This window comes from Papio anubis, chromosome 2 (genome assembly GCF_008728515.1).
Source record: "Papio anubis isolate 15944 chromosome 2, Panubis1.0, whole genome shotgun sequence".
Classification (NCBI taxonomy): Eukaryota; Metazoa; Chordata; class Mammalia; order Primates; family Cercopithecidae; genus Papio; species Papio anubis.
In genome coordinates, this window is record NC_044977.1 from 184,292,980 (window position 1) to 184,320,813 (window position 27,834).

Below are 27,834 nucleotides of genomic sequence, written 5' to 3' on the forward strand. Positions count from 1 at the left end.
TCCTTGGTGCTCCTGTTTACGTATCTTTAAATCAAACACCTGCCAACCCTCAGATATACCCTGCACTTTCTCACCTTCATGCCTTAGCACATGCCTTTCCTTTAGCCTGAGATAACCTCTCCGATCTTCATTCATAGAACTCCAATCCTCCTGTAAACTTCTGCACAGACGCCATCTTGGGAAGGGAATAATCCTTGATCACCACCTGCTCTCCCATCCATTAGAAGTGATCTGTGTTCTCTGTTCTGCTAACTCAACCACAGTTAGCTGTGAGGCAATAGAGTACAAATGTATGCTGCTTATGAGCATGGGATCTGGATTTGAATCCCGGCTGTGATACTTCCTCACTGTCAGTTAACTTGCTTGAGCCTGAGTTTTCTCATCTGCCAAATGGGTGTGATAGAATAGGTGCTCCCCCTGAAAGCCACCATGTTAACAGGAGTAGTATAAAAATGGTCTGATTCTCCCGGTGAAGTTGCGTAAATCTGGAATTGTTAACAATTTTCCTTTCCCTTGTTGTCATTACATTTTTTTATGACATCACCTCATGTCACCGTGTGGTATGAAAATTTGCGTTGTTACCTGTGCTGCTTCTGTGGTACTTGTCCTCTTTTACTTGATGTCTTATTTCTCCTTCTAGACTGGGAGTTCTTCAAGGGCAGGGAGGGCATTGCATCTTTGAAGGCCTTGACATATGGGTACTGCTACAGAGTTTCCTGTAAGGGAAAGGAGGATTCCATACAACCTAAGTGGTGACACCAGCACAGGCTCATTACTAATCCCGTGCCCCAGTCACGAGGTTTCAGACCTGGCAGAGAACTCTGCGAGCTCTGTGATGTGGAGCTTTAGGCACATAGAACACAAGCTGGATAGGCCTCTGGCTCCTGCTTGAGAGACAAGAGAAAGGCTGGATGGAGCCTGTCTCCAGCCCAGCTTCTTCTGATTCAAGGACTTGGGTGGCGCTGGCAGTTCCCTGAAGGCAGAGTGTTAGTCCTGCTTGGAACATGAGACTTTGTTTCTTTCCTGGGCCTTGCAGTGGGTCTGTTCTGTTGGTGAGAGTTTCAGACCTAGAGGAAAGGGTCACTGAAGGTATGGGTTAAGAGCAACTCTGAAAGCCACCTGTCCCCTGACTTCTCTGTGAGTGGGGCCACAGGGAGAAGATCCCTTCATAGGTAGCTCCTCTACCCTTGCTTTGCTTGGAGACTGACCACGGAAGGGGATTCATTTCTTAAAGGGATAGGGCTACGATTTAACTTTCTGTTGTGCCACTTCCCGAAACACAACACCTGTGGCTTCAGATCCAAGTGCTTTAGAACATGAGATACAAGGTCTTCCATGCCCTGGCTGCAACATTCCTTTCCAGGCTTGTGTCCCACCACATTCCTCTGCATCCTCTGTCACTGGCCTCACCATATTAGTCACTTTCTCTGAGAACACCCTGAACTCATCCCCCTCAAGGCCTTTGCACATCATGTTCCCTGGGCCTATTTTCCTCCTCCTCATGCATGGAAATCCTCTTGGGTGCTCAGGCTTCATTTGGAAGCCGCATCATTTGCAGAGAACTTTTAGACCCTCAAAAGGACATTGCATGTACTCGTGCTTTTCTATGCTTTTCATTCTGTCTTGTGTGTTCCAGCGTGTCCCCCATTGAGGCTCTTCAACACCCCTAGGCGTGTCCAGCTCAGCACCCACACCTGCTAGGTCCACACACTGCCTTATCAAAGACAGCAAGTGTTAGCAAACCTCTCCTTGGTGCATCCCTGAATGCAGAACATGTGACATTCCGTTCACTAACACTTGTGCCAGAGTGGCTTCCGTAGCCCATACTGGGGTTCCCATGATTTGTTTGATCATGAGCCCAGCCATTTGAATTGTTTTTGAATTGGTCTGATATCAGCTAATTGTTAACCTTTCTCAGGTCTGTTTCCTACATACCAGTAGATGTCTGCTTAGTGCCAGGGCTCTGAGCTTTTCATTTCACTTAAGAACAGAACGGTGAGGTAGAATTCAGGAAAGATTTACCTGCTGTTAACATGAACTTTTAAAAAAAGAGTTCGAAATGTAGGCCTTGTGTTTATCCCAAAGCTCCCTGAAATGTGAAAATAGCAGGAGTTTTAAAGGTATATTTCCACCTCTAGCAGAAGAACTATCCATATTATACTTGTAATTATAAATTGATAAAGCCTGTGTCATGAAACTTGATTTTGAACACCTGTGTTCAAATCCTGGCTTTACCACTTACTAGCCTAGAGATACTGGGGGAGTGGCTAACTTCTCCGTTCCTCAGTTTCTTCAGCGTTCAATTGGGAACTTTTTCTTACAGGCTGATGGAAAATTTAAATAAGGTCTTGGACATGAAATTGAGATTTTATTAGTGTGTGTGTTCCAAAATGTGGATTTGGAGGCCATTTAAAAATAGAATTTCCAAAAAATTTGCTTTTAAAGCAAAATACTTAGATATGTAAATTTTTGTGAAATTTTTTTCAAATGATAAAATAAATGACTTTACAGTCAGGAGACATACAGTATCTAACAGACTTAGGGAATATGCTTGGCTTACAAGATGTGGTTTTAGTCCACATACATTAGAATCACAGAACTATAGGCTTTGAGAAATTATAAAAGCCTTGGAAGGGGTGAACGTGAATTAGTGCATATTGTATGCAGGCTTTGTGCCATACATGCTAGATATGGAATCCCAGGAAATGGTTACATACACCTTGATGGGTAGATGATATTAACCCTGTTTTGCAGACAGAGAAGGCTGAGCTTTGAGAAAATCCTTTACACAAGTCTGATATCAAAGCCTGGAACTTCAAACTACCCTCCTGATGGCTTCTAGAAATCCTTTCCGTTTACGGATACGACAAGACTTGCTTTCACGTTGTTGATTTTTTTATCCTCTCTTTCTCTGTCTCTGGGGGCAGCACTAATGCAGGGCCAGACAGACCTGTGAAAATCTGCAGTCGTGATGTCACATAACTTGTTTGATGAATCTAGATTAGTGTCTTGACTTTTCCTGCCAAGAATCTGCTCATAAAGTGTCTTGTTTTGAGCTCCTTTGACTGTACTCATTCATCAGCCTTTACTTATTTTCTTCTTTTTGGGAGAGATACTTGCCGGTGCCCATAATGTTTGAGGTCAGGAGTATATTTGAAGAGGGCTTTATATTTTCTTAAAAAAAAATACTGGTGGAAAATCAAGTTTATTGGCTCTTTCATACCATCTTCTTCTGCCATTTATGGGCAGTCATGTGGAAGAGGTGGCACGGGGCTGGGAGTTCGGAGCAATGCTTTTCATCTTGAATGTGTCACTGACCAGGGAAAATACTTCGTGCCAACTCCATCATTCCCTTTTGGGAATTCAGTGTCTTCAGCTGTAAAGAGTGAGGGCAGTACTAGGTGATTCCTAAGATTTTAAAATTCTGCATGTTTTGTGGTGTCAAAACCATCAATTTCTGCTGAGCTGTGTGATCCTGCAGCTGTTTCTCTGATAGTTTTCAATCTTTAGATTTAATCTATTCAACAATGTATAATTTTTTAAAGGGAAGCTTTTATAGACACTTCTGAAATATAACGGGGTGGGGGGGGGATAAATGGATGTTAAAAAATAGAAAACAACCAATTAAATAGTATATAGCATGTAATTCTCCTTGGAAACTTACCACGAAATTGAGAAGTACTTTAACAACTGGTAATTTAAATTGCATTTGAACTCTGCTAATGGTTTGTTTGCATGGGAACTTCAATCATTTCACAGCGGTTCTTTAGCAAAGCTGCTTGTTCTCTTTATGGAAAAGAAGAAAAAATCATTAAAAGAGAAGTTGACTATGGAAAAGGGAGACCACTTTCATTTGTACCTGGAGAGAAGCTGGAGAGTGTGAGTGAGACTCCCTCAGGGCCCAGGGTGGAGAGCTCTTCCTTTCAGTGAAGTTTAAAACTCTGGGAAGTCAGATGCCCTTGGCGGCTGTTGTAGAAACTGTTGTGATTTGTATCTCTCTCTGCAGGGAGAAGCTTTGGTGTTATGCAGCTTGCGGGTGAGGGTAGCGGCAACCTTTTTGGTTCGTTTTATGTAATTGCATTGTTCACAGGTTTAATGTTGGCTTCCTAACAACCCATTTCTCAGTAAGTTTGAAATGATGCCTCTCTCTCCTTTCAGCGGAAATGGCTTTCAGAATTCCAAAGTCCTTGAAGACCACCAGGTCTCAGGAAACTCTTTGCTTTTCTGGGCTGATCTTGATTGTACTCCATTTTGCCTACTTAATTTCTTTCTGCTGTTGAGATTACTGGGAGAGCGTTGAAACAAGTGTTCGAGGCCTGGCTTTGTAAGTCCTGGTTTGGCTCTAGGTGTGACTCATGTGATCAAGCACAAGTCCCTCTCTGCCCAGTGCATTTTGGTGTCCTTTGTCAAAGCAAGCAGTCACTTGATCCAGTGGATCAAGTGGCTCCTGAAGCGGTCACCTCCTTACCCAGGCCACTGGGTTCTCTTGTCAGTTGGAAAAGTTGAGGTGGGTCATTTAAAAAATCCCTCCCAACTTTGAACTTTGAATTGTTTTGTACACAAAACAATTGTATGATTGGTTAGGTAATGTTTACGGTGACAACAATGAAATGGGCATGGTAGTTTTTCTGGTATGTGGATTTCTCCTGCATACATGAAAGACAAGTTTTGCAACAGCCCTTGCCTTGGGATACTTGTCTGTTGGAATACATACTGTATAATCATTAGCAAAACAGGAATAGTTTCTAATGAAATAAAACCTGTAATAAGGACTGTATTAGGCTATGCTAGCATTGCTATAAATAAATATCTGAGACTTGGTAATCTATAAGAAAGAAGTTCTAATTGGGTCATGGTTCTGCAGGCTGTATAAGCATGGCACTGGCATCTGCTTGGCTTCTGGGGAGATCTCAGGGAGCTTTTACTCATGGTCGAAGGCAGAGGAGGAGCAGGCATCTCACATGGCAAAAGCAGGAACAAGAGAGGCAGTAGGCAGGGGAGTTGCCACACACTTTTAAATGATCATATATCATGAGAACGCACTCATGATCATGAGGACAGCACCAAGGGGATGGTGCTAAACCATTCATGAGAAATCTACCCCCATGATCCAGTCACCTCCACAGGCCCCACCTCCAACAGCAGGTATTTCAACTCTATGTGAAATTTAGAGAGGGCACGTATCCAAACGATATCGAGGATGGCTTACTGGGAAATGTCAAGATTGTTTATCCCTCTGCTGCTCACTGATTCTCACTTTTCAGGCAAGGAAACTAAAGTTCAAAGGACACTAGGACCTATAGTTAGAAATTTGTCTCCAAACTCATATTCCTTTTCTTTTTTTATTTGGTATAGTTCAGGTTTATCTGTTAATTTTTTTTCCTCCCTACAATGTGAGTATCTGACTGACTTATCTCTTTGACCTCTGTTATTGAGATGAAGCTGTCTTCCCAGGAGAACTAGGAGAGATGAGATATGAACCCTGAGGCATCAGCATTCTCTTTCCCCATCATTCTGAGTCAAATTAGTGAAATAAGAGTGCCAGGATCTGACTAGGAGTTTAGGAGGTATAGAAGTACGCCACAGCCCAGTCAGAGACTTGATAAACCTGAGAATTTCTGAAGCTGGTTGAGACCCTAGAAATACATAAGCAACACCCTTCTGTTTTTCATAGGTGGGAACTCTGAGGCTCAGAGACAGAGCAGAAGACAGAACCTGGTCATCTGACTCCTTGTGTTCTGCTGTTTTCATTGTTCCACTGGACGCTCATCAGAGGGAAGACCTTTCTCCTCAGCTGGTGAGTCCCACACACAAAAGGAATACATTTGCCTTTAAAATCAATGTATATGTTTTAATGAGTTTTAAACATCAGTGTTTTCCACTTTAAGTATGAGCATCGGTAACTAGGATGCATTAAGAATAAGAGAAGAACTGAAATGCCTTTCCTTCTTTCTTAAGTTGCTTTTATGGCAATAGACAATATATAATCATGCTAATAAAATATGTGGCAAAGCAAAGGCAGAGCTCAGCTCTTGGAAGGTGGCAGGCATTGAAATTGGAGGAAAATTTGGAGTAACGATGATTTCAGGTTGCCAGCACTTGTATTGCTTCCTTCTTTCTCATTTGGCATGGAAGAAAGTGTTCATGAAATGGAAAGACCAAAATGAAAATGTCACTAAACAGTGTTTGGGCATTTATGAGGAAAGAAAGCAATATTATTGAGTGTCTCTTGTTTACCCTTGTTTATGGTGCTGCTTCTTTTGTGATGTCATTTCATTTTATGTATTTATTGTTTTGAGATGGAGTCTTGCTCTGTTGCCCAGGCTGGTGTGCAGTGGTGCAATCTCAACTCACTGCAACTTCCACCTCCAGGTTCAAGCGATTCTCCCACCTCAGCCTCCCAAGCAGCTGGGACTACAGGCGCGTACCACCATGCCTGGCTAAATTTTGTATTTTCAGTAGAGACGGGGTTTTACCATGTTGGCCAGGCTGGTCTTGAACTCCTGACCTCAGGTAATCCACCTACCTCAGCCTCCCAAATTGCTGGAATTACAGGCGTGAGCCACCACGCCTGGCCTCATTTTATTTTTATAACAACCCTTTGGGGCAGGGCAGGCTAAATTTGCTTAGGCAAAAGGTGTGAGCCTTTGTTTTAAAGGGCCTGCTAGAGCTCCACCAGGACGTGAGTGCAAATCCTGTTATGTGCTCAGAAAGGAGAACCGTGACCAGGTAAGGTAAACTTTTCCTTGTGTTTTGGAGTACCTCTGTACTTAATGGGTAGAGTAGAACATTATATTCTAAAAAATCTGGGTGGTAAAAAGAATCAACAGTGTGGAATACCATGGGCTAGAAGGAGAGTTGAGGAAATTAGCAAGGGAATTCTGCGTGCGACTTCCACTTAGGATCCTGATTCGATGGTCCCCATTGGCTGAGGCCAATTCGTATGTGCCCCCAGCGCTGGCTTTGTACTGAGTAAATAATACACCTTGACATATTTGTGGTGTAGTTTTCCAAAACAGAGATGATGCCGTTGTGATTGAAAAAACCTAACTTCACTTAAAAGTGTAACTGAGTTTATAGTTGTGTTTTGTCTCTCTGTCTTTTCTTAATCAGTGTATCTTAAAAGTACAACTGACTATGTGCCTATTGATCTATATCACATAAAAGGCTGGAAACCACTGGTTTGATGCTTAAATCTTAGTGTTTGTTAAAATTTCAAACATGGTCTGGAATATATTCCCCCTAGCATACGTTTAATTATCAAATGAAATATCTTTGTCACCTCCTCTACGTCTTGAGTTTTTTCAGTGTTTATAATTAAACTGTGATAAGTATGAAGCTTTGCACTTGGGCTTAAAAAAAATCAACAGTGTAATGATAGAATGGGAGAGATTTCCTTAACAGGAGCATACTGGAAGAGACTTAGAAGTTTTTGTTATTCTTAAGCTAAATATGAGTCAACAGTGGCTTTTGTTGGGAGTGGCTTCCGAAACGCTGATGCAGTCTTAGCCTGCATTTAATAGAGTATGGCATCTAGAATGAAGTGGGTGGGTGATTTTGCAAACCTAGGACACCTGGAAACTGGCAAGTCCAGAGGTCATGTGAGCCTCAGGCCCAGTTTGAACAGGACTCTAGCTTTGTTTTTCTGCAGCACTTCTTGCTCTGCCCTTTTTTGTGCCTGGGCTTCATCTTTGGAATGTTTTACCTCATGGGTCATGAGATTGCTGCCTGATGAAACCCAAACTATAGACATCCCTCTTCCCATTTTGGGGAAAGAGCCTGGTTTGCTATATTCTCATAGCCTTGGCTCACTGTATATTTCTGAACCAGTCATTGAAGCCAAGATAATGGGATTATGCTAATCTGAACCAAGATTCTCGTGAAACTAAGTTTGGACATAGTCTCATCCAAACCTCATGGTACTTACACAGTGGAGAAGAGGTGACCCCTCAAAGGAATATCTGGGTGCTGTTAGGAGAGGGAGAGAGGACTGGAAGCTCCGTGGGCAACCACAGGCCTTCTGCAAACCTCTTTAGCCCCCTGTCAGAGACCCTCTAGAGAGCCAGGCTTTCGTTCCTGCCTCACCTGAAAAGGCATGAGCCAGCTGGACTCTACACGAGGATGCTGAGAGGACCAGGAATGAAGGCCAGCCAAGAACTGCTGCAGGAATGAGACCATGGATTCTGCCGCAAGATTCTGGGACACATGTGCTCATGACCATCAAGAACATAGAACCTGGACAGGAGAGGGACAGCATTGCTTGTTCATGTGTGTGTCTCCAGAGTCTGCTGGGGTCTCTGGCATGGGATAGGTGCTGCGTGCATTTTCATGGATAGAATAAATCTGAAGGTAGTAAGGGTCCCTTTCCCAGAGGGTGTTCTATCGGGCATTGGCTGACTCTCTGTTGGGGAGTTACAGGAATTGTCGCCCAGATGCGGTCAGACTACATGGTTTGATGAGAATGAAACAAATGACTGGACAGGCTGGGCATGGTGGCTCACATCTGTAATCCCAGTGCTTTGGGAGGCCATGGCAGGAAGATCAATTGAGGCCAGGATTTTGAGACCAGCCTGGGCAATGTGGCAAGACCCTGTCTCTACAACTAAACAAACAAAAAACCCAAATGACTGGACAGAAAGAGACTTTTGACTTAAGAAGTTTGTGAGGGCATAAAAAGGCAGTGAGTATGGTGGGATGGCGTAACAGAAGTCCTGACAAGTATGAGATGCGCAACCCTAGAAAAACAACATCCCTTCACCCTTATCTTTTTGATCTGAGAATTAGGAACAATAGTCATTGCCCTGCCGACCTCTCATGTTTGCTTAGAGCAAGTACGTTGTTAAATGCTGACTTGTTTTGTAAACTATAAAGTGTGGTTCCTATATGATAGGTTATTATAGTTGTCTTCTTCCTTAAAGACTCATCTTGAATATAAAGAAAAAGACAATGTAAGTTCAGTGCCCAGCACAGCATCGGGAACATTAGACATGCTCAGCGTATGCCCTTCCTGCCAACCTTGCACCTCTTCCTCCTCCGGGTTGGATAGGCGCTAACTTGTCCTCAGTCCTGCAGCTTGATCTGCAACTTTGCTTAATGATGCGGGTTAGAATTGAAATAGAATTATGTATTATTATTTTTCACATTCATTTTTGCCTGAGACAGGAGGTGGAGAGTGGTAAATTCAGAAACCCGCGAAGCGCAGTGCTTGAGAGACCCCATAGAAGCTACAGTCTAGCCCATTTGGCTTCTTACTTTGTTAGATTAGATAATCACACCTGCTGCTCCAGGCATGACTAGCCTAGTGGGAGTCAGGAAGGAAATTATTTCCCTCTGTTGATACCAGTTTACAATTGCCGACTGTCGCCAAAGGCTTTCAGTTTTAATATTTCCTCTTTGGTCCTCAGAAGTATCAGGCATTAGTCTCTGCCGGAAGCAAAGCATTGGTCACTTCCGTCAGAGGCGAATGTCTTGGCTGTCTATAATTACTCAGTCAGGTGCTTTCTGGGCATGTGTGAGCATTTGCTCAGCCAGCTTTTATTGCTTTTATGTTATTTGCTTCAAAAATTACAAGAGGATTTGCTGGGTCTGAGCAGTGACCTATTCAGTCCCCTGAAACTCTGTGGTTCTTCATGTAACCCAGGGATGTCTTGTAGGAGGTATGTTTGCTGTCCATGAAAGTAAAAAGTAGTGATATCTCTTTCTCTCTTTTGCTTCCTTCCTCCTAATTCCACATTCTTCTATTTCTTGGCTTCTGGCACAGTGGAGATACCTCTACTCTACATTAGGCATGGCCTTAGGGGATCCGAATTCTCAGGTCTTCCTCAATGGGCTGCTGTGTGGTAGACAGCATCTGAAGTGTGAATGGATAGAGAGCTCTTTGTAGATTGTGGCCAAATATTTACCCCTGGTTCATAGAGTATGTGTTTGCTGCCCTGGTCTCAGTATTGGTCTGGATGTTAGTGAACCACATGATCTTTAGGAAACTATGTGAATTAGGCTTAGTCCCTGACCTTGAGAAACTTATAGTTAGGGGAAAAGACAAACATATAAAAGAGAAATACACATTAGAAACATATTCTTTTTTTTTTCTGAGACGGAGTCTTGTTCTGTTGTCAGGCTGGAGTGCAGTAGTGCGATCTCGGCTCACTGCAACATCCACCTCCCGGATTCAAGTGATTGTCCTGCCTCAACTTCCCGAGTAGCTGGGACTACAGGTGTATGCCACCACACCCAGCTAATTTTTGTATTTTTAGTGGAGACAGGGTTTCACCATATTGACCAGGATGGTCTTGATCTCCTGATCTCATGATCTGTTCGCCTTGGGCTCCCAAAGTGCTGGGATTACAAGAAACATTTCTTTCTTTATGATACACCTTTATTAATCACCAGATATGTTTCAGGCCTTATGCTAAGTGCTTGGGAAATCGAAGTAAATTATAGTCTCAGATCTCATGGGGCATGGATGAAGGGTTGGGAGAAAAAAAAATAGGCCAGGCGTAGTAGCTCACGCCTGTAATCCCAGCATTTTGGGAGGCTGAGGCGGGCAGATCACTTGAGGTCAGGAGTTAGAGACCAGCCTGACCATCACGGAGAAGCCTCATCTCTACTAAAAATACAAAATTAGCTGGGCGTGGTGGCGCATGCCTCTAATTCCAACTACTCGGGAGGCTGAGGCAGGAGAATTGCTTGAACCCAGGAAGCGGAAGTTGCAGTGAGCCGAGATCGCATCATTGCACTTCAGCCTGGGCGACAACAGCAAAATTCTGTCTCAAAAAAAAGAAAAAAAAGCATTGATTAATATTATCTCACAATTTCTGAAATTTGGGAGCAGCTTGGATGGGTGCCACAAGATCTGTCACCACATTGCATTCCAGGTATTGCTGGACTTGCAGTCTCACCGGAAGGGTGAACTCCGGGGAAGATCTACTTGCTACCAAGCTCATCACATGATGGTTGGCAGGATTTCTCACAGATTACTGGGCTGAAGACTTCAGTTTCTTGCCATGTGAGACTTTCCGTAGCACAGCTCACATGGCAGCTGTCTTCCCTCAAAGTGAGTGAGCAAGAGAGAGTCCCTGAGAGGCAAATCACAGTCTTTTTATAAGTTAATCCTGGAGGTGACACGCTGTTCCCTCTGCCTCATTCTCTTTACTAGAAGCGAGTCACCAAATCCAGGCCGCAATGAAGGGGAGGGGTGAGTACAAGCACCAAGGTATGAATACCAGGAGATGGAGTTACACAGAACCATCTTAGGGGCTGCTCACCACAGATTCCCCAGGTTTACATGGCTGTGCTAAGTGAAAGTGGGCGTTGCCTGAAGCTATTGAATAAACCCAGCACACCTCTGTGGATCAGTTTTACCTGAAGGCATTTTGGGGGGAAAACTCCATTTAAAACTCTTGAGAGAAGCATTGATACGTAGTAGTGCAGGATGTAAAATTGGCATGGCTTTTAAGAAGAAAAACACAAGTTTTCAATTCATGCTGTGTTCCCTTACCTCTATATTTTTGCCCTCCTCAGTGATTAGAGCTTTTTTGGTAGAAATGTCTAAAGGTTCTTGCTTGAGCCCTTTGCTGTATGCGTGAGACACCAAGACTTGGAAAGGCCACAGAGCCAGGGGTAGTCAAGGGAGGAACCATCTGCAGCTCCTCTCCCTGCCCCACCTTCCACCGCTCCACACAGTCTGTGCTGCATAATGAGTCTGCGCAACTTTTAGGCACATTTTCTCTTCTTTTCTCAACCTCTCTCCTGTCCCGGAAACAGATTAGGAAAAATAGGTCAAAAATTGGAATCTTGAGCTTTGATTTTGTCCTTTTAGTTAAATTTCAGGGGTCTGCATCTCCTGGTGGGCCATGCTGTGTCCTGAAAATGTGCATAAATCAATATTACACGGCTCAGACAGTGTGTCTCTGCAGTTACGAATAACATTTGTTTTAGGAACAGAGAGCTGATATACGACATTACTTTGAGACTGACAAGACCAGACATAAAATCTCAGCCAATACCCTTTGTCTGGCAGGGAGTTTCTTTTCCAGAGCATCCTTCTCTTCCCCCCACCAAAGCAGTCCTTTTCAAAATCAAGCTCTGCAGTTTATTTTATAGAAGATGACATGTTCCCTTAGAGTCCACCTTCACGTAACTAGAAAAATCAGTGGAAATTGGAGCCTTAAAATTATGGTCAAGCTTATTAGTGACTTTACAGCCAAAATGAGGAACGTGTGGCTTTGGTCACTGAGAATGTGGCTGGCCAGAATATCAATTCTGCTACCTACTCCATCGTCCCTTTCACCTCTCAGCATTTTTTTAAATACTCATATTATTATTATTATTATTATTATTATTATTTTTTTTTTTTTTTGAGACTGAGTCTGGCTCTGTCGCCCAGGCTGGAGTGCAGTGGCCGGATCTCAGCTCACTGCAAGCTCCGCCTCCCGGGTTTAGGCCATTCTCCTGCCTCAGCCTCCTGAGTAGCTGGGACCACAGGCGCCCGCCACCTCGCCCGGCTAGTTTTTTGTATTTTTTAGTAGAGACGGGGTTTCACCGTGTTAGCCAGGATGGTCTCGATCTCCTGACCTTGTGATCCGCCCGTCTCAGCCTCCCAAAGTGCTGGGATTACAGGCTTGAGCCACCGCGCCCGGCTATTTTTTATTTTTTGATGGAGTCTCACTGTCGCCCAGGATGGAATGCAATGGCACAGCTCACTGCAGCCTCTGTCTCCCAGGTTCAAGTGATTCTCCTGCCTTAGCCTCCCAAGTGGCTGGGATTACAGACGCATGCCACCACATCCAGCTTTTTTTTTCTTTTTTTTTTTTGTAGTTTTAGTGGAGAGGAGGTTTCTCCATGTTGGTCAGGCTGGTCTTGAACTCTTGACCTCAAGTGATCCACCCTCCTCGGCCTCCAAAAGTGCTGGAATTACAGGTGTGAGCCACCACGCCTGGCCAACTCTTCTTGTTATTAAAGTGTTTCTTACCAATTATTTCATTTTTATTAAAAGTACATAGTAGGAAATAGAGTTTTAGTTGACCAAGGACAACATGGTAAAGAGGAATTTGGAGTAGGAAGACTATCACATTAGTCACTGAATCCTACCTAGTTCACTTAGTTTTTTTTAACCTGTTTTCACTTCTGCAAACCATGGAGTGAACAGTGCCTCCTTCAAAGAGTCTTTGGTGCTCTCAAAGCAGCGTAATGTCTATAAAGTGCCTATTGAATGTGGTACTTCTTATGTAGTTGGTACACATTGAATGTTAAGTTTCTGATCACCTTAAGAGTCTGTAACTCTTTGCTGGAGATCACCCTTCGTTCTTTTCTTCGTTAGGCCATTATCTCATGTCCTGTTTACACTGTCCCCTTGGCTTGGCCCAGACCTGCAGCCTTTGTCTGTTGGTCACCCCAGATTTCATGCTTCCTGAATCATTAATAGCCTCAACATTTCTAATTTTGCATAATGACTCCCAAGACCTAACTACAAACATCATAATGTGCTCATGTTTTCTGATACCTAGTGACTCTGGGTACAAAATCTTCATCCACTGTGTTTCATTGGGAAGGCTTATTGGGCATCACTACTGGAAACTAAGTGTTGATTTTAATGACAAGACTGTTTAGTCCAGAGGGTGAACTCTACTCAGGTGCCATTAGCAACCTCTTCATCTGTAAATGGAAGTGTCTCTGGGACCTGCTCAGCTCTGACCCGCTTTGGGTCCTTTTTGGACTTCTTCAGGATGAGATCACCTCACCCTGGTTCAATGCCAACTGGCTTGAGTTATATCAGTTATTAAAAATGATCTAATATTTTCCTTTCAGATCTGGGGCTCTGGCTCATTCTATGATTAAGCCAGTGATTTATTTATAATATGGTACGAGATGGCTGCAGCCACTCTATGATGTAATCTAAGAATGACATGAAAACAAAATAGGCTTTTACATAATGAAAGTATTCCTGCAATATACTTTATAGCAAGACTTTTTTTCCCCCATTGAGAGTGGAGATATATTCTTTTTTTTCTTTTTCTTTTTGAGACAGGGTCTCGCTCCGTTGCCCAGGCTGAAGTGCAGTGGTACAATCTCAGCTCACTGCAACTGAGAATGGAGATATATTCTTTACTTTTCCTTCCACTCCTGTTTAAATCTTCTTTTCCCATTTATGACACTTAAGGCCTTTAAGTCAATTTTTAAAAATCAGGATTCACAACTCCTCAAAGTCTCTGGTTACTCTTTTATTCTTGTCGTTTTCTTCATTCCCCATCCCCCACTGCCACCCTCCATGGCTCTGTGTGTAGCTGCTGCTCAACCCCTGCTCAGCACTCCACAGTCCTCACCATTCCTCTGCTTATGCTGTTTCTTCTGCTGGAATGCTCACCCCAATCCTAACTTTTCTTCTGCTAAAGGCATACTTCACTGGTTCCTAAAAATAGCATCTTTCTATAGCCAGCTCAAATTCACATCTTCCTTCAAGCCTCCTGTGCTGTTCCTGCTCCTTGTCAGAAACCCTTTATCTGTACCTCTTATGGAACTTAGTACAATAGCAAGCCCCCACCCCTACTCCAAGGGCTATTCACAGACTGTCAGAGTTAAGGAGGAGAAATGACTTAGAGGAATGGGGTGAGGAGCTTTGATAGTTCCAGGTCTGCTCGTAATAGTGAGACCTGGTCAGTCAGTCATGGCTCATCTTTGTGGTTCAGTTTTTCTCCGCTGAGGAATGAGTGGTTTGGATTTTATTTAACATGGCCAAATGATGTGTTGGTAGTGGTTCCTTGAGGTACTATGCTGAGAAGGACTCTGAGGCTGCATCCTGACTGAGTTAATGATCACTTAAGAATATCGCCATGGTTGTGATCAGGGAGTAGAGAGTGAAGGCATATGAGAGGTATTTGGGCTGCTTTTGGACTAGGTGATTTAAATGTCTCTTTTTGTTCTACCTTCTGGATGCTTTCATTTACTGACTTGTAAAGTGTCTTGCCCAAGATCACATAGCCCATTAGGTTTTAGAAGCGGATTCTCTGATAAAGAGATGGTTAAAAGCTACACATTTGACTCCCACATTCATACATATGGGCTGACTGTGGGAGATGAAAAGCTAGAATAAGAAGTTCTAGAAGATCCATGACTTATTGAAAACACAAGACTACTCAAATTCTGTATGTCCTTGAGGTTGGGTGGGGTCACCTTTCACCTCTTTGTCTTCTCTGCTTCCTAGGGGTTATAATGTCCGCACTATTCAAATGTATGTCAAAGATGGCAGTTCAAGGTCAAGGTCAGAAAGGCAGCCTTACCCCATGAATCCATTAGATCTCTTGTTCCCCTTCTTCCAACTCCAGACAAGATGCTTAGCTCTCTGCAAGGAGCCCAATTGCATGAGCAGTAGGTCAGCTCAGCAACCAGGTGATTGAACGCTGGGACAAGAATAAAGGAAGGAAAGAAGAGGGAATTTTAGGATGGCTGAAGGTGCTGGAAACTTGAACCCTAGAGGAATGAAGAAGGAAGTGGAAGTGCTTACTGTAAAGAAGAAATAAAGGGGAGGGAGGAGGAGAGAGCAGAGCAGGCGGTGCTCTCCTGGGACTCTGCCATGGAAGGGGTGCAAACTTACTTTTTGGGACGTCTAAAAGCGTTCTGGCAGCAGTGGGTTGGAAGCTAGAGAAAGAGAGTATGAGAATGTTGATGTTTTCTCCATGTTTATTGAAAATGCTTAATGTTTAAATATTAAGCGCAAACCACAGATGGAATGTGCCTTTCAGGAGGTCGAAGTTCACAGTCACTGCAGATGTTTAGGTGGGGCTGATGCAGTTAGGTATTTTCTATTTTAGATATTTTGTGGCGAGGATAAAATGTTATACTTGATGACTTTTAAGGGCCTCCCTGTCTTAAGAGTCTAGAATTTTTTAGACATGTTTTCGTGTACATTTAAATAATTTCCATTTTAAAATGAAGGCTCTTTGGAGTCAAGTGCTTGTTCCTTTCTCTGTGATCTTGGCACATGTAAGTGCTGACTTATCTTGGACAATCTCTTCTCCACTTAGCATTATTGAAGGAAAGGAGACTAACTGAGGATGGCTTAGAATTTTTTTGTACTGAATGTATTTTTGAAGATGATTTCTATGTTTCTTTTCAGGGTAGTTCCAGAGAAGTCTCTTTTTTTTTTTTTGAGACGGAGTCTTGCTCCTTCGCCCGGGCAGGAGTGCAGTGGCCGGATCTCAGCTCACTGCAAACTCCGCCTCCCGGGTTTACACCATTCTCCTGCCTCAGCCTCCCGAGTAGCTGGGACTACAGGCGCCTGCCACGTCACCCGGCTAGTTTTTTGTATTTTTTAGTAGAGATGGGGTTTCACCGTGTTAGCCAAGATGGTCTCGATCTCCTGACCTCGTGATCCGTCCGTCTCGGCCTCCCAAAGTGCTGGGATTACAGGCTTGAGCCACCGCGCCTGGCCAAGAAGTCTCTTCTTTAGGACTCCTCCAACCACCATCCCCTATTGTCAATGATTTACTGTTTTTATACTACCAGAATGCTTTGTTTATACATCCAATAAAGCATTCACGCCACTTCGGTCTGCTGTATGAGCCAGTTTTCACAACCTTTCTTCTCCTCTAGATTGTAGAAGCTCCTCGAGGACATGAATTATGTCTTTTTCCATAGGAGGTCCCATGTCATCTAGTATAATGGTTTGCAAATAGTAATAATGATGACTCATTAACTTGACTGTTTACTGAGCACCTACTATTTGCTAGACACTATTCCAGGTGATGGGACTAGCACAAATGTTAACAAATAAGACAGAAAAATTAATGAGTAAATATGTAATATTCACATTGTGATCTATTAGGTTGGTGCAAAAGTAATTGCGATTTCTGCCATTACTTTTAATGGCAAAAGCCGCAATTACATTTACACCAACTTAAATATATTAAGAAGAAAAATAATTGAGGTTAAAGGCATGAGGAGTAGGAGTACACAAATATAAGTTCACTGGCCTGAGAAGGTCTTGATGGTAAGCGTATATGTGAATGGAGACCTGAGTGAAACGAGGTAGCAAGCCAGAGATGTGTGGATGGGAGGGACCGGAGGAAGAGTGTGTAGGACTGACTGAAAACAAATGCAAATAACCTGAACTGAAGCATGCTTGGGACACGCCGGAAAAGTGAGGAGGATAGTGTGGCTAGAGTGAAGTGTTTAAAAGTGGTGATGCATGCCAAATAAAAATAGTTGCAACAACCAGTAAGGCATGCATCAGAGATATTGTGGGTTCAGTTGCAGACCACCACCGCAATAAAACAAATATTGCAATGAAGCGAGTCGCACGAAATTCTTGGTTCCCAGTGCATATAAAATTTATGTTTACACTATACTCTCAAGTGTGTAATAGCATTATGTCTAAAAATACAGTGTACATACCTTAATTAAAAAGTTTATTGCTAAAATATGCTAGCAATTATCTGAACTTCCAGTGAATCCTGCTTTTGCTGATGGAGGGTCTGGTCATGATGCTGATGGCTACTGACTGATCAAGGGGGTGGTTGGTGAAAGTTGGGGTGGCTGTGGCAATTTCTGAAAGTGACACAACAATAAAGTTTGCTGCATTGATTGACTCTGCAGAGAAAGAGTGATATCAAGCTGTACCACTTCTCTGTAGCATGTGATAATGCATGGTATCATTTTACCTCCAAGAAAACCTCTTTCAAAATTGGAGTCAGGCCTCTCAACCTTTGGATCTGCTTTGTCAATTAAGCTTATGAAATATTTGATATCCTTTGTTGTCATTCAATGATGTTCACAGCATCTTCACCGGGGTAGATTCCATCTCAAGAAACCATTTTCCCTGTTCGTCCATAAGAAGCACCTCCTTATCCGTTCCAGTTTGAACAAAAGATTACAGCAACACAGTTGCATCTTCATTCCACTTCTAATTCTAGTTCTCTTGCTATTTTCACCACATCTTCAGTTATTTCCTCCACTGGTCTGGAACTACTCAAAGTCGCCCGTGAGGACTGGAATAAATTTCTTCCAATCTCCTGATATTTTGACCTTCTCTTATGAATCACAAATGTTCTTAATGGCATCTAGAATGGTGAATCCTTTTTAGAAAGTTTTCAATTTACTTTGTCCACATTCATCTGAGGAATCACTATCTATGGCAGCTAGAGCCATGTGAAATGTATTTTTTATAATAATCAGACTTGAAAGTTGAAATTACTCTTTGATCCATGGGCTGCAGAATGGATGTTGTGTTAACAGGCAAGAAAACAACATTAATCTCTTTGTATATCTCCATCAGAGATCTTGTGTGACCAGGTATGAGCAGAAATACTTTGAAAGGAATCAGGAATCTTTCTTTTTTTTTTTTTCCTCTTTTCTGAGCAGTAGGTAACAGTGGCTTAAATATTCTGTAAACCATGCTGTAAACAGATGTGCTCTCGTCCAGGCTTTGTCACTGCATTTATAGAGCACAGAGTAGATGGAGCATAATTCTTAAGGACCCTCAGATTTTCAGAATGGTAAATGAGCATTTGCTTTGACTTAAAGTCACCAGCCACATTAGCCTCTAACAAGAGAGTTACTCTGTCCTTTGAAGCTTTGAAGCCAGGAATTGATTTCTTTTCTCTAGCTCTGAAAGTCCTAGATGGCATCTTCTTTCAATACAGGCCTATTTCAGCTACACCAAAAAGCTGTTGTTTAGTATTTACCTTCGTCAGTGGTCTTAGTTAGATCTTCTGGATAACTTGCTGCGCTTCACCATCAGCACTTACTGCTTCTCCTTGCACTTTTCTATTATGGAGACATATTTTTTCCTTAAACCTCAGGAACCGATCTCTGCTAGCTTCAGATTTTTCTTCTGTAGTTTCCTCACTTCTCTTTTCCTTCATAGAATTGAACAGTTAGGGTCTTGCTCTGGATTAGGCTTTGACTTAAAGGGAATTTTGTGGCTGGTTTGATCTTCTATCCAGATCACTCAAACTGTCTTCATATCAGCAATAAGGTTGTTTCACTTTCTTATCATTCGTGTGTTCACTGGAATAGCACTTCTAATTTCCTTTATGAACTTCTTCTTCTTTTTTTTTTTTTAATTCACATCTTGGCTGTTTGGCTCAAGAGGCCTAGCTTTTGGCCTATCTTGGCTTTTGACGTGCCTTCCTCACTACGCTTAACTATTTCTAGTCTTTCATTTAAAGTGAGAGATGTGCTACTCTTCCTTTCACTTGAACACCTTGACACCCTTGTGGGGTTATTAATTGGCCTGATTTCAGTATTATTGTGGGACATGGGGAGGTCCAAGGAGGGACATGGGAATGGCTGGTCAGTGGAGCAGTCAGAGCACACCTATTTATCGATTAAGTTTGCCATCTCATATGGCCATGATTTGTGACACCCCAAAATAATTATAGTCACATAAAATATCACTAATCACAGATCACCATAATATATATAATAATAATGAAAAAGTCTGAAATATTGTGATAATTACCAAAAGCTGACACAGAGCCATTAAGTGAGCACATACTGTTGCAAAAATTGTACCTAAAGACCTCCTTGATACACAGCTGCCTCCGCAAGTCTTCTATTTGTAAAAAACACGGTATTTGCCAACTACAATAAAGTGAAGTGCAATAAAACAAGATATGCCTTTATTTGTTAAGTGCACATTGAAGATGCTTGGGAAAAAATAAATTGCCTTTGTGATTTAAAGAATCCACATAAATCTAACAAAAGAATGACAAAACATATTTCTGTTTTTCAGCTTTAAGAGATGGGGGCAGTGAGTGGATCAGGAGCAGGATGGTAGTGGTGGGCAGCTCAGAACAAGTCCAGTTGCCGTGGGGTTTCCCTCCATGGCAGAGGGCTCTCCACTCCGTTTCTCTGCCCCTGCGGCAGGCACACCTGCAGGGATGCTTGGGCCCTGGGTGCAGATGGGCAATCGTATGCCTCATCACCCATTCAGGCACACACTTACTTGTTTTCCACATGCAAATATGGGCTTTTTGCGGATGAATTTAATACAGTTGTTGCTTCCTCATTTTATTTAAAACAAAACAAATGGCCAACCATGTCAGTTGAGGGTAGCAAATAGAAACATGAGTATTACGGTCTTTGCTGTTTGTGTCAATTACACGGCTGAAAGGAATCCCAGGCAAATCAGTCTTTTCTGTGCTCAATTTTATTTTTACTTTATATCACCTTTTCTTACTATCATTATTGGTTTTAACAAAATTTTTAAAGAGGGCTATCACATTACTTTCTCTTAATCATTTTATCAATATTTCAGGCTCCTTAGTTCTATTTTGTGGTTTCCACCTTTGACATTTTTAGTTTCTGAACTTGGGGCCCATCGTACGAAAAAGGCATTATGGAGTCTCCAAAAGCCATTGGCAGGTGGTATCTGTGACTTCCTTAGCCTGGAAATAAACAAATAAACAAGCACAAATTAGAAGTATTTGTCCTATTACTGCACTATTAGTATCGACTGCGCAACATCATGCAAAAAGTCACTTTCATTTATCTGGCAGGTCCTATGTAAACACCAATACAGTCCAGACGGCTTGGATAGGTGTTTGCCTTCATTTCTAATGAAACTTCAGGCCTCTAGGGTAGGATATCAAAATTGGTAGATCATTTGCAATTTATTTTATCCCAAACACCTCACTTTACAGTCAGAGAAACTGAGTCCCAGAGAGGTAAAATGAGTTGCACAAGGACTCAGAGAGCAAGAAGTAGAGATGGGACTTGAGCACCTCGATCTCTGGTATTGCTGTCCTCTAGTTCATGGAGCTGGCAGTTGGCTACCTCTGTGACCTGGGATGATGGAGAGACCGCTGGACCCTTCAGAGGATCTCATCTCAAGGTGGGGTTTATGTGTAAATGATATCTGTGTGTTTCATTTTCCTTTCATAAACTAATTTGAAAATCCTTTTGGGATCAAATTTTAAGCCAGAAAGTAGTGAGGGGGGACGTGGGTAGGAATTGCTTACAACTTGCCTAACAAGGTTGTTGACTGCATAAGAGTCAGGAGTTTTGGGTAAGTCTGTGTGTGTGTGTGTGTGTGTGTGTGTGTGTCAGAGAGAGAGAGAGAGAGAGAGACAGAGAGGTAAAGAGGAACAAAGGAAGAGGGAGAGGTCAGATTGTTTGACAGTAGCAACTTCATAGGCACAGAATTTCTGAGTTAGAAGGAAGTCTAATATGTACTGAATTTATTTCGTAGTGAAGGAAATTGATGTGCCTCGAGTAGCTGAGAGCCTTACTCAAGGTCATTCCACTGTAATTGAGTAGTTAAAATATTAGACTAGCAACATACTTGAGTAGAAGCTTTCATATAAAAAAGCATAATCATAACTATCCAATCATATTTACTAGTTAACTAGTAAGGCTGCTCAGGTGGGATAACACATCTATCTTCTTTGGGATTCTTCTCTCAGATGTGGTTTTGGTGGGAGGAGCATGGCAAGGGAGGAACGAGCTCCAAATGCAGTCCTCGGTGATCTGAGCGGACACACAAGCACAGATCAGAGACACTCTTAGCGAATGAACTATATTGGCTATATTAAAGTAATCCTCTGAAAAAGTTCCGTGTGGAGAGCAAGGCCAGTTAGGGAACATTTTGTGAATCTTTTATATGTCCTTAACTATATGATTATTTTATTTTTAAATGAAAAATGTTAGGATGTTACGGGGTATGTATGCATAGTCTAAAGTGACGATTTTAGAGGTAGCAAGACAGTGAGAATGTCCCTACATGTGAAATGGGCACAATTTTATCAGGGAAGTGTTAATAGAGGGTTAATGTTCTACACAGCAGCTGTAAGAATGATAAATGGTCATGGGGATAGCCTGACACTCTAGGAACAGAAAGTGGTGGGTATGGATAGGACTACTGATACAGCGTGAATTCAACCTGCTGTTATCTGCGCAGGCCTCTCTGCAGCTGTTTGCCCTGAAGTACATGCTGTACGTTTCTCCAGCTGATCCTGCATGACTGGATATAAATGCCTGTCCGCTGTGTGCTGGACAGCCCCAGACACCCTCGGCAGCCTGCTGTGTTTGTGTGAGACATGCTGTGTTAGGGATTTAAGCATCTCCCTACTTGTTCCTCATCTTTTTCTCTTCTCCTCCTTCTGATCTCCATTCATGTTTCCCTTTGGGGGAGAAAAAGTCATCAGAGTTGTTTGAAGGTTCATTTATGTTGATTTGTTTTTATTGTCAAGCTAATTTGTTTCCTGCTTGTATCTGTAACTGATATACTTCATGTGAGACCATGTTATAATATACTTGAGTTCTTCTTGGCCCTCTGATATCTTTTCTTTTTTTCTTTTACTGAAAAATAAAAGATTTCCTTATCTCTTCAGACCTACAGCTTTCTCATCTACATGGACAACCTATTTTCAAAGAATCTTCGAGAGTTATTGACTTTGTTATAACTACTACTATGTAAGTAATTTCAGATGATAGAATTCAAAATAGATTTAACTTGTTTTTCTAGAAACAATTTATTTTCCCTAAAACTTTAAAGAGTAATGGCGGGGAACAGGACATTCTGAAAGTAAGAAGAAACATGCCAAATGAGTTTCTGACTTCCAGTTAGGCATTTGGAAAAAAAGTCTTTATTCCAGTGACCTCTGCTCATTGGAAAGCTTTGGGCTGGTAGATTTCATGATTCTGACGCTGTATGTCCTCTTGAGTTACAGTGAGTGATGAGGCCAAGTCGCAGGGTGGATGGTGTGCTTTTTTTGGGCTAATGGGTGTTAAGGAGGCATGCTGTCCTTGGACATTAAGACAGATCATTTCCTCAGTTGGGTAATGTTTAAGGAATCCATTAAATCCTTAAATATACGGCACACATAAGGCATGCAGAACTTTTAGAGACTCAGCCTTAACATGGGTTACGTTTTAGCATGGCTGATGGCTCAACTTGATTTTTACTGGGTTTGTTCAACACATTTCTCACTTATAGGTAAAAGCCTGCTTTTTATCCTCTCCATCCTCATCACCTTTTTAGTTGTGTCTCTGGGCTTGATTCTTCTTGCCTTCAGGTCTATATTGTGTTATAAAAAGAGAGAGACAGAGAGAGAGAGAGATAAGAAGAAGAAGAAGGAAAGAAAAAGAAACACACACACACACACACACACACACACATTGAATGGGAAGGCAGGAGAGTAGAGGTCTGACCCCAGCTCTGTCAGAGCCACCTGTGTGACTATTTGCAAGCATTTTCATCCATTCAACAAATTACTTTTACACACCAGGTACCGGAGGTACAAAACTGTGAAAGACACGGTTCTTACCCTCACCGCTTACAGTCAGGAGTAGAGAATTAGGTACACAAATAGAATGTGAAATCACTTCTCCTTTCTGGGTCTTCATTTTACAAATGCAAGAGCCAGAACTGGGCCAGGTGATCACCAAGGTCCCTTCTGAGGCTAACATGCCATCATTCATGCAAAATTCATTAAACATCCGATAATCACTTATCTAAGTGAAAATCAGCAAACATTTCCCCTTTCTCCTTAGTTTGTAGGGGATGATATTGAAGATGAATGAGGCAATGTCTACAAAATGCTTTAATAAGCAAGTTGGAGAAAGAGATTATGTAAGTTTGAGGCATTATTATTAATGAAAAATGAAAACAAGGGCTGATGTTTTCAGAGAGAGAACAGATGGTTCCTTTGTTCAGGATTTGAGTATAAAAAAGAGAGAGAAAAAAGATACTTGCCATATTGTTTAGGCCCTGAATGTGAGTAACTTTAAAATGCCAAAACAATCTGGTTAGGAAAGTCCCATAGATTCAAAATAGCTCCTACAGTGATCAAACTATAATTAATATAACAAAAAAAAAATGATGGTAAGAAAAATACTAATAAGAAATGCCACAGTGACAACTGACACAACCTAACAAAAAGTCCTATTTTTGCATCAACTCTAGAAACTTCATTGTTTTCTGTTTTCAGGAGTTATACCACACTGTGGAACAAACTAGTGAGAACCGATTTAAAACTGTTTCTACAGTTCCCCCTACCCCTCAGGTTATTTTAGTTTCCCATGACTCATAAAGGAAATCTTCAGGATTCACAAGAAATTGGCAATTCTTTTCCATCTTTGCTATTGGGTATTGATAGGAAAACAGCGTAGTTTGGGGCAGTTTAAGTAGAGAGCGAACCGCCAGGGATTTGGGGTGGTGTCGCAGAAGGCCGGATCTGGGAAGGACCTTTGAAAAGCTTGCACGGAAAGTTGTGAAATACATGGTTTCTTTCTCTCTTTCTTTACTTCTAATATCTCGTGATCTGTTTCTACCATACACAAGCTAATTGATGTTATCCTTTTGGCGTGATTCTTGCTGTCCTGGGGTCTATCACTTGTAGGCTATGAGAATGAGGCCATAGGCCACCAAGCTGGCAGCACTGAGCAAAAGGTGCTAGACCCTTCTGAGTTCAGGTGACGTGTAACTGGTGCCGTGATTGGACAGGGTGACTAACCTCAGTCTCTCTGGGTGTAATTTCTTCACTGTGGAAAAAGGAGGCTAACTAGCAAGTTCACTCTGACACTAATCTGAGTTCAGGTCCACATCTTTTTTTTTTTTTTTTAATTAATTATTTTATTTTTAAAATTTTTATTTTTTGAGACAGTCTTGCTCTGTCGCACAGGCTGCAGAGCAGAGGCACAATCTCTGCTCACCACAACCTCCACCTCACGGGTTCAAGCGATTCTCTTGCTTCTGCCTCCTGAGTAGCTGACAGGCGCCTGTCACCATGCCTGGCTAATTTTTGTATTTTTAGTAGAGGTGGGGTTTCACCACGTTGTGCAGGCTGGTCTCGAACTCCTGGCCTTAAGAGATCCGCCTGCCTTGGCCTGCCAAAGTGCTGGGATTACAGAAGTGAGCCAGTGCGCCCGGCCCATGTACAGTTGTAGGAAGGCTGAGAATGGCTTTTAATTTGGGAGCGTTTAAAAGCAAACATGCTTCCTCAAGACAACAGTAACAAAATATTGACATTGTTGAGGTGGGAACTTCTTTAATGCTACCCGAACTTCTTGCTGAAATGGTTCTAGGCAGTTTTGCATAGCTAGGTGTGGTAAGCTCATTCACAGACATGGAAGAGGCAGAGTGGGCTTAGGGAGAGGCACAAGTCTAGTGGTCCAACTTGGGTTCTGGGTTCTAGTCCTGCTTCTGCTACTAACCCCATGAGACCTTGGAATACCCATCTCTAAGGTTTCTTTCAGAGCTGAATCACTGTTTGGTCTGTGATTCATCAAAGCAATTAGAAGACTCTGCCTCTCCTTCAAGGCCAAGACTTTGCTCAGAATACTCCCTAAGGACTTTCTCACTGTATGTGGCACTTTTCTCTATTAGACACTTTATTCATTCTCCGTTGCATTAGAGTCAAAAGTGTGATCGTTTGTTGTAAAGGTGCCTTTTCCATGTCATCTCTAATAACCTACCCCTCTATCCTCTGAGTAACCTACTCTTTTAAAGCAAGTCTCCTTTGGCTTAATCACACTGCCTGGTGCCTACTCAGCATTATGTGTTTGTTGTCTGCCCTGAAGTGTGAACTCGGTCATGTCCTGCTCTTTTCTGAAGCCTCAGCATGTACGTCGGTACCTGGTTCATGGTAGATTTTCAATGAATCTGAGTGAATGAATGATGGATGAATGATTTTGTATCTCCTTACCAGGCCATATGTCCCTTGAGGGCATGGACCATGTCTAATGGGTGGCCACCTGGTGTCTCATTCTTGGTCCGCTGTTAGTGGTGATTTTTGTCCTCTTCTTTGTACTCATCATTCAAGGCTTGTATTAGGGTAAATTATTAGCATAATTCTGCCTGGTTTCCCACTCCACCAACCTCCCCCCTCCTTTTATTTTCTTTTGAGACAGAGTCTCGCTCTTTCACCCAGGCTGGAGTGCAGTGGCACAATCTTGGCTCACTGCAACCTCTGTCTCCCGGGTTCAAGCAATTCTCCTGCCTCAGCCTCTCAAGTAGCTGGGATTACAGGTATCCACCACTACGCCTGACTAATTTTTTTATTTTTCATAGATCATCATGCTGGTCATGCTGGTCTCGAACTTCTGACCGCGTGATCCACTTGCCTTGGCCTCCCAAAGTGCTGGGATTACAGGCTTGTTTGTTTTTAAACAGTTTGTGGGCAGGGATGGTATTTTCTTATGATTCTATTCCTTAGAGATCCTGACCCAGAGCCATTAGCAGAGAAAATTCTCAGTAAATGTTTGCTGACCTAAACTTCATTCCACCACCTCTGCCTTCCTTTTACCTTTTCACCTTCTCTTAGAAGGCACCTTATATGATAATGTCAGCTATGCAATAAAGACCACATAGTAAATTTAATAAAATAGGAAGCATGCTTCCCTCTTGTTTCTACCCCAACACTTTTTTTTTTTTTTTTTTTTTTTTTAGATCAAAATAACATTGCGTTTGGGTGTGCCCTGGTTTTATTTATTTATTTATTTTTATGTAGACACGGTGTCTCACTATGTTGCCCAGGCTGGTCTCCAACTACTGAGCTCAAGTGATCCTCCCACCTCGGCCTCCCAAAGTGCTAGGATTATAGGTGTGAGACACCACAGTCAGCCCAGCCCTGCTTTTACAGAAAACAAAATAATGATGAATATATTGTACTACCCTCACTGTTTTCCTTTGTCTGTGAATGCTTCTTATTTTGTCAGGAAAAGGAAAAGGTTTCTGTTTCTTGAACATAATTGTTGAAATATATTTTCAAGGTTTTTTACTTTATTTTTTGACTGATACCATAACATAGTGTGAAATGATGTGAGGATTTTCTAATGGAGAAATGACTTAGAATATCCCTTGGATGTCCTATCTGCTTTTTAATTGTTTTATCATCCCAGACATGTTTCTCTATTCCTGTCTCTTCTTTTATCTATAAAATGAGGTTATTGAACTAGACGCTGTCTACAACTTTTTTTTTTTTCATTAACATTAAATCTCTGGTACCTGAGAACATTGGGATCAGGCAGATATTTCTAGGTGTCTGTTTCATTGGTCTGCCCTTCAAGTAGGAATGATGACCCATAGAATTTCTGTAATTATCGGCCTCAATAACTTTCTAAAGCCTTTAGAAAGCAGATACCCTTCAATTTATCTCACTTATTTGTTTGTGATTAACACCTTCTGCCCCTTCTCATATCCCAAGCTTGGTGTTTTGATATTTAATTACAGGGAATTATTTCCCCTTCATAGATGATATAGCAATTGTATTTCACTTCTCTTAGCTGAAATCTCTGCTGACTTTCCATGTCTTATGAATTTAAATAGTCTAAATAGGGCATGAGATCTTAAATATTCTTTCCAGTTTCTACATTTGCTACTCAGCCACAACATTTTCCCTGGAAAAGGGTGAAAGCCCGTGAGTGTCCCACAGGGTGGGAGCATTGAACACACCCACATTTTCCTACCGTCTGACACAGATGAGACACAAAGGAGGGACTCAGATAATTATTTAACTGAATCAACTGGGTTCCTTAATTCTCACAGTATTATCCTTCCTTACTTTGTAAATAGGGAAATGGAGGCTTAGTCACACAAAATGTCTTGTTCGAAGTTACTAATCGATTGAGTAACTTAATAATTTATTGACATCTGAGGCTTTTCTCTGATTTTACAGCCTCAGACCAGAAATGATGGGATCTCAGCCTTCTTTGCTTAGAGATTGGTGAGCCAAGACCTGGAGAGAGAACTCTGGTTGTCTTAAGTCACCCGGATGAACCATTAATAGAAAAAGAATTCTACTCAGCCAGCACTTAAAAGCTCGACATGTTTGTGTGGAGACCTGAGTGTGACTGAGTTCAGATCACTTTAATTTCCTGGGCCTCACTTGACCCATC

General features: G+C 42.1%; 1 protein-coding gene across 21 annotated transcripts in view; it reads left to right on the plus strand.

Moving 5' to 3' along the window:
- Positions 1-27,834, plus strand: part of LPP (LIM domain containing preferred translocation partner in lipoma) — a 735,767-nt gene that overhangs the window by 66,133 nt on the left and 641,800 nt on the right. For 17 of the 21 annotated variants that reach the window (XM_021933886.2, XM_031662904.1, XM_031662912.1 and 14 more), the window contains one exon: positions 5,675-5,797. Coding sequence is in view for 10 of the 21 variants with exons in the window: in XM_031662901.1 (XP_031518761.1) it covers positions 5,675-5,797 (123 nt within the window). In the remaining 11 variants the exon portion in view is untranslated. The other 4 variants (XM_031662907.1, XM_031662902.1, XM_031662908.1 and 1 more) reach the window with 3 other exon arrangements.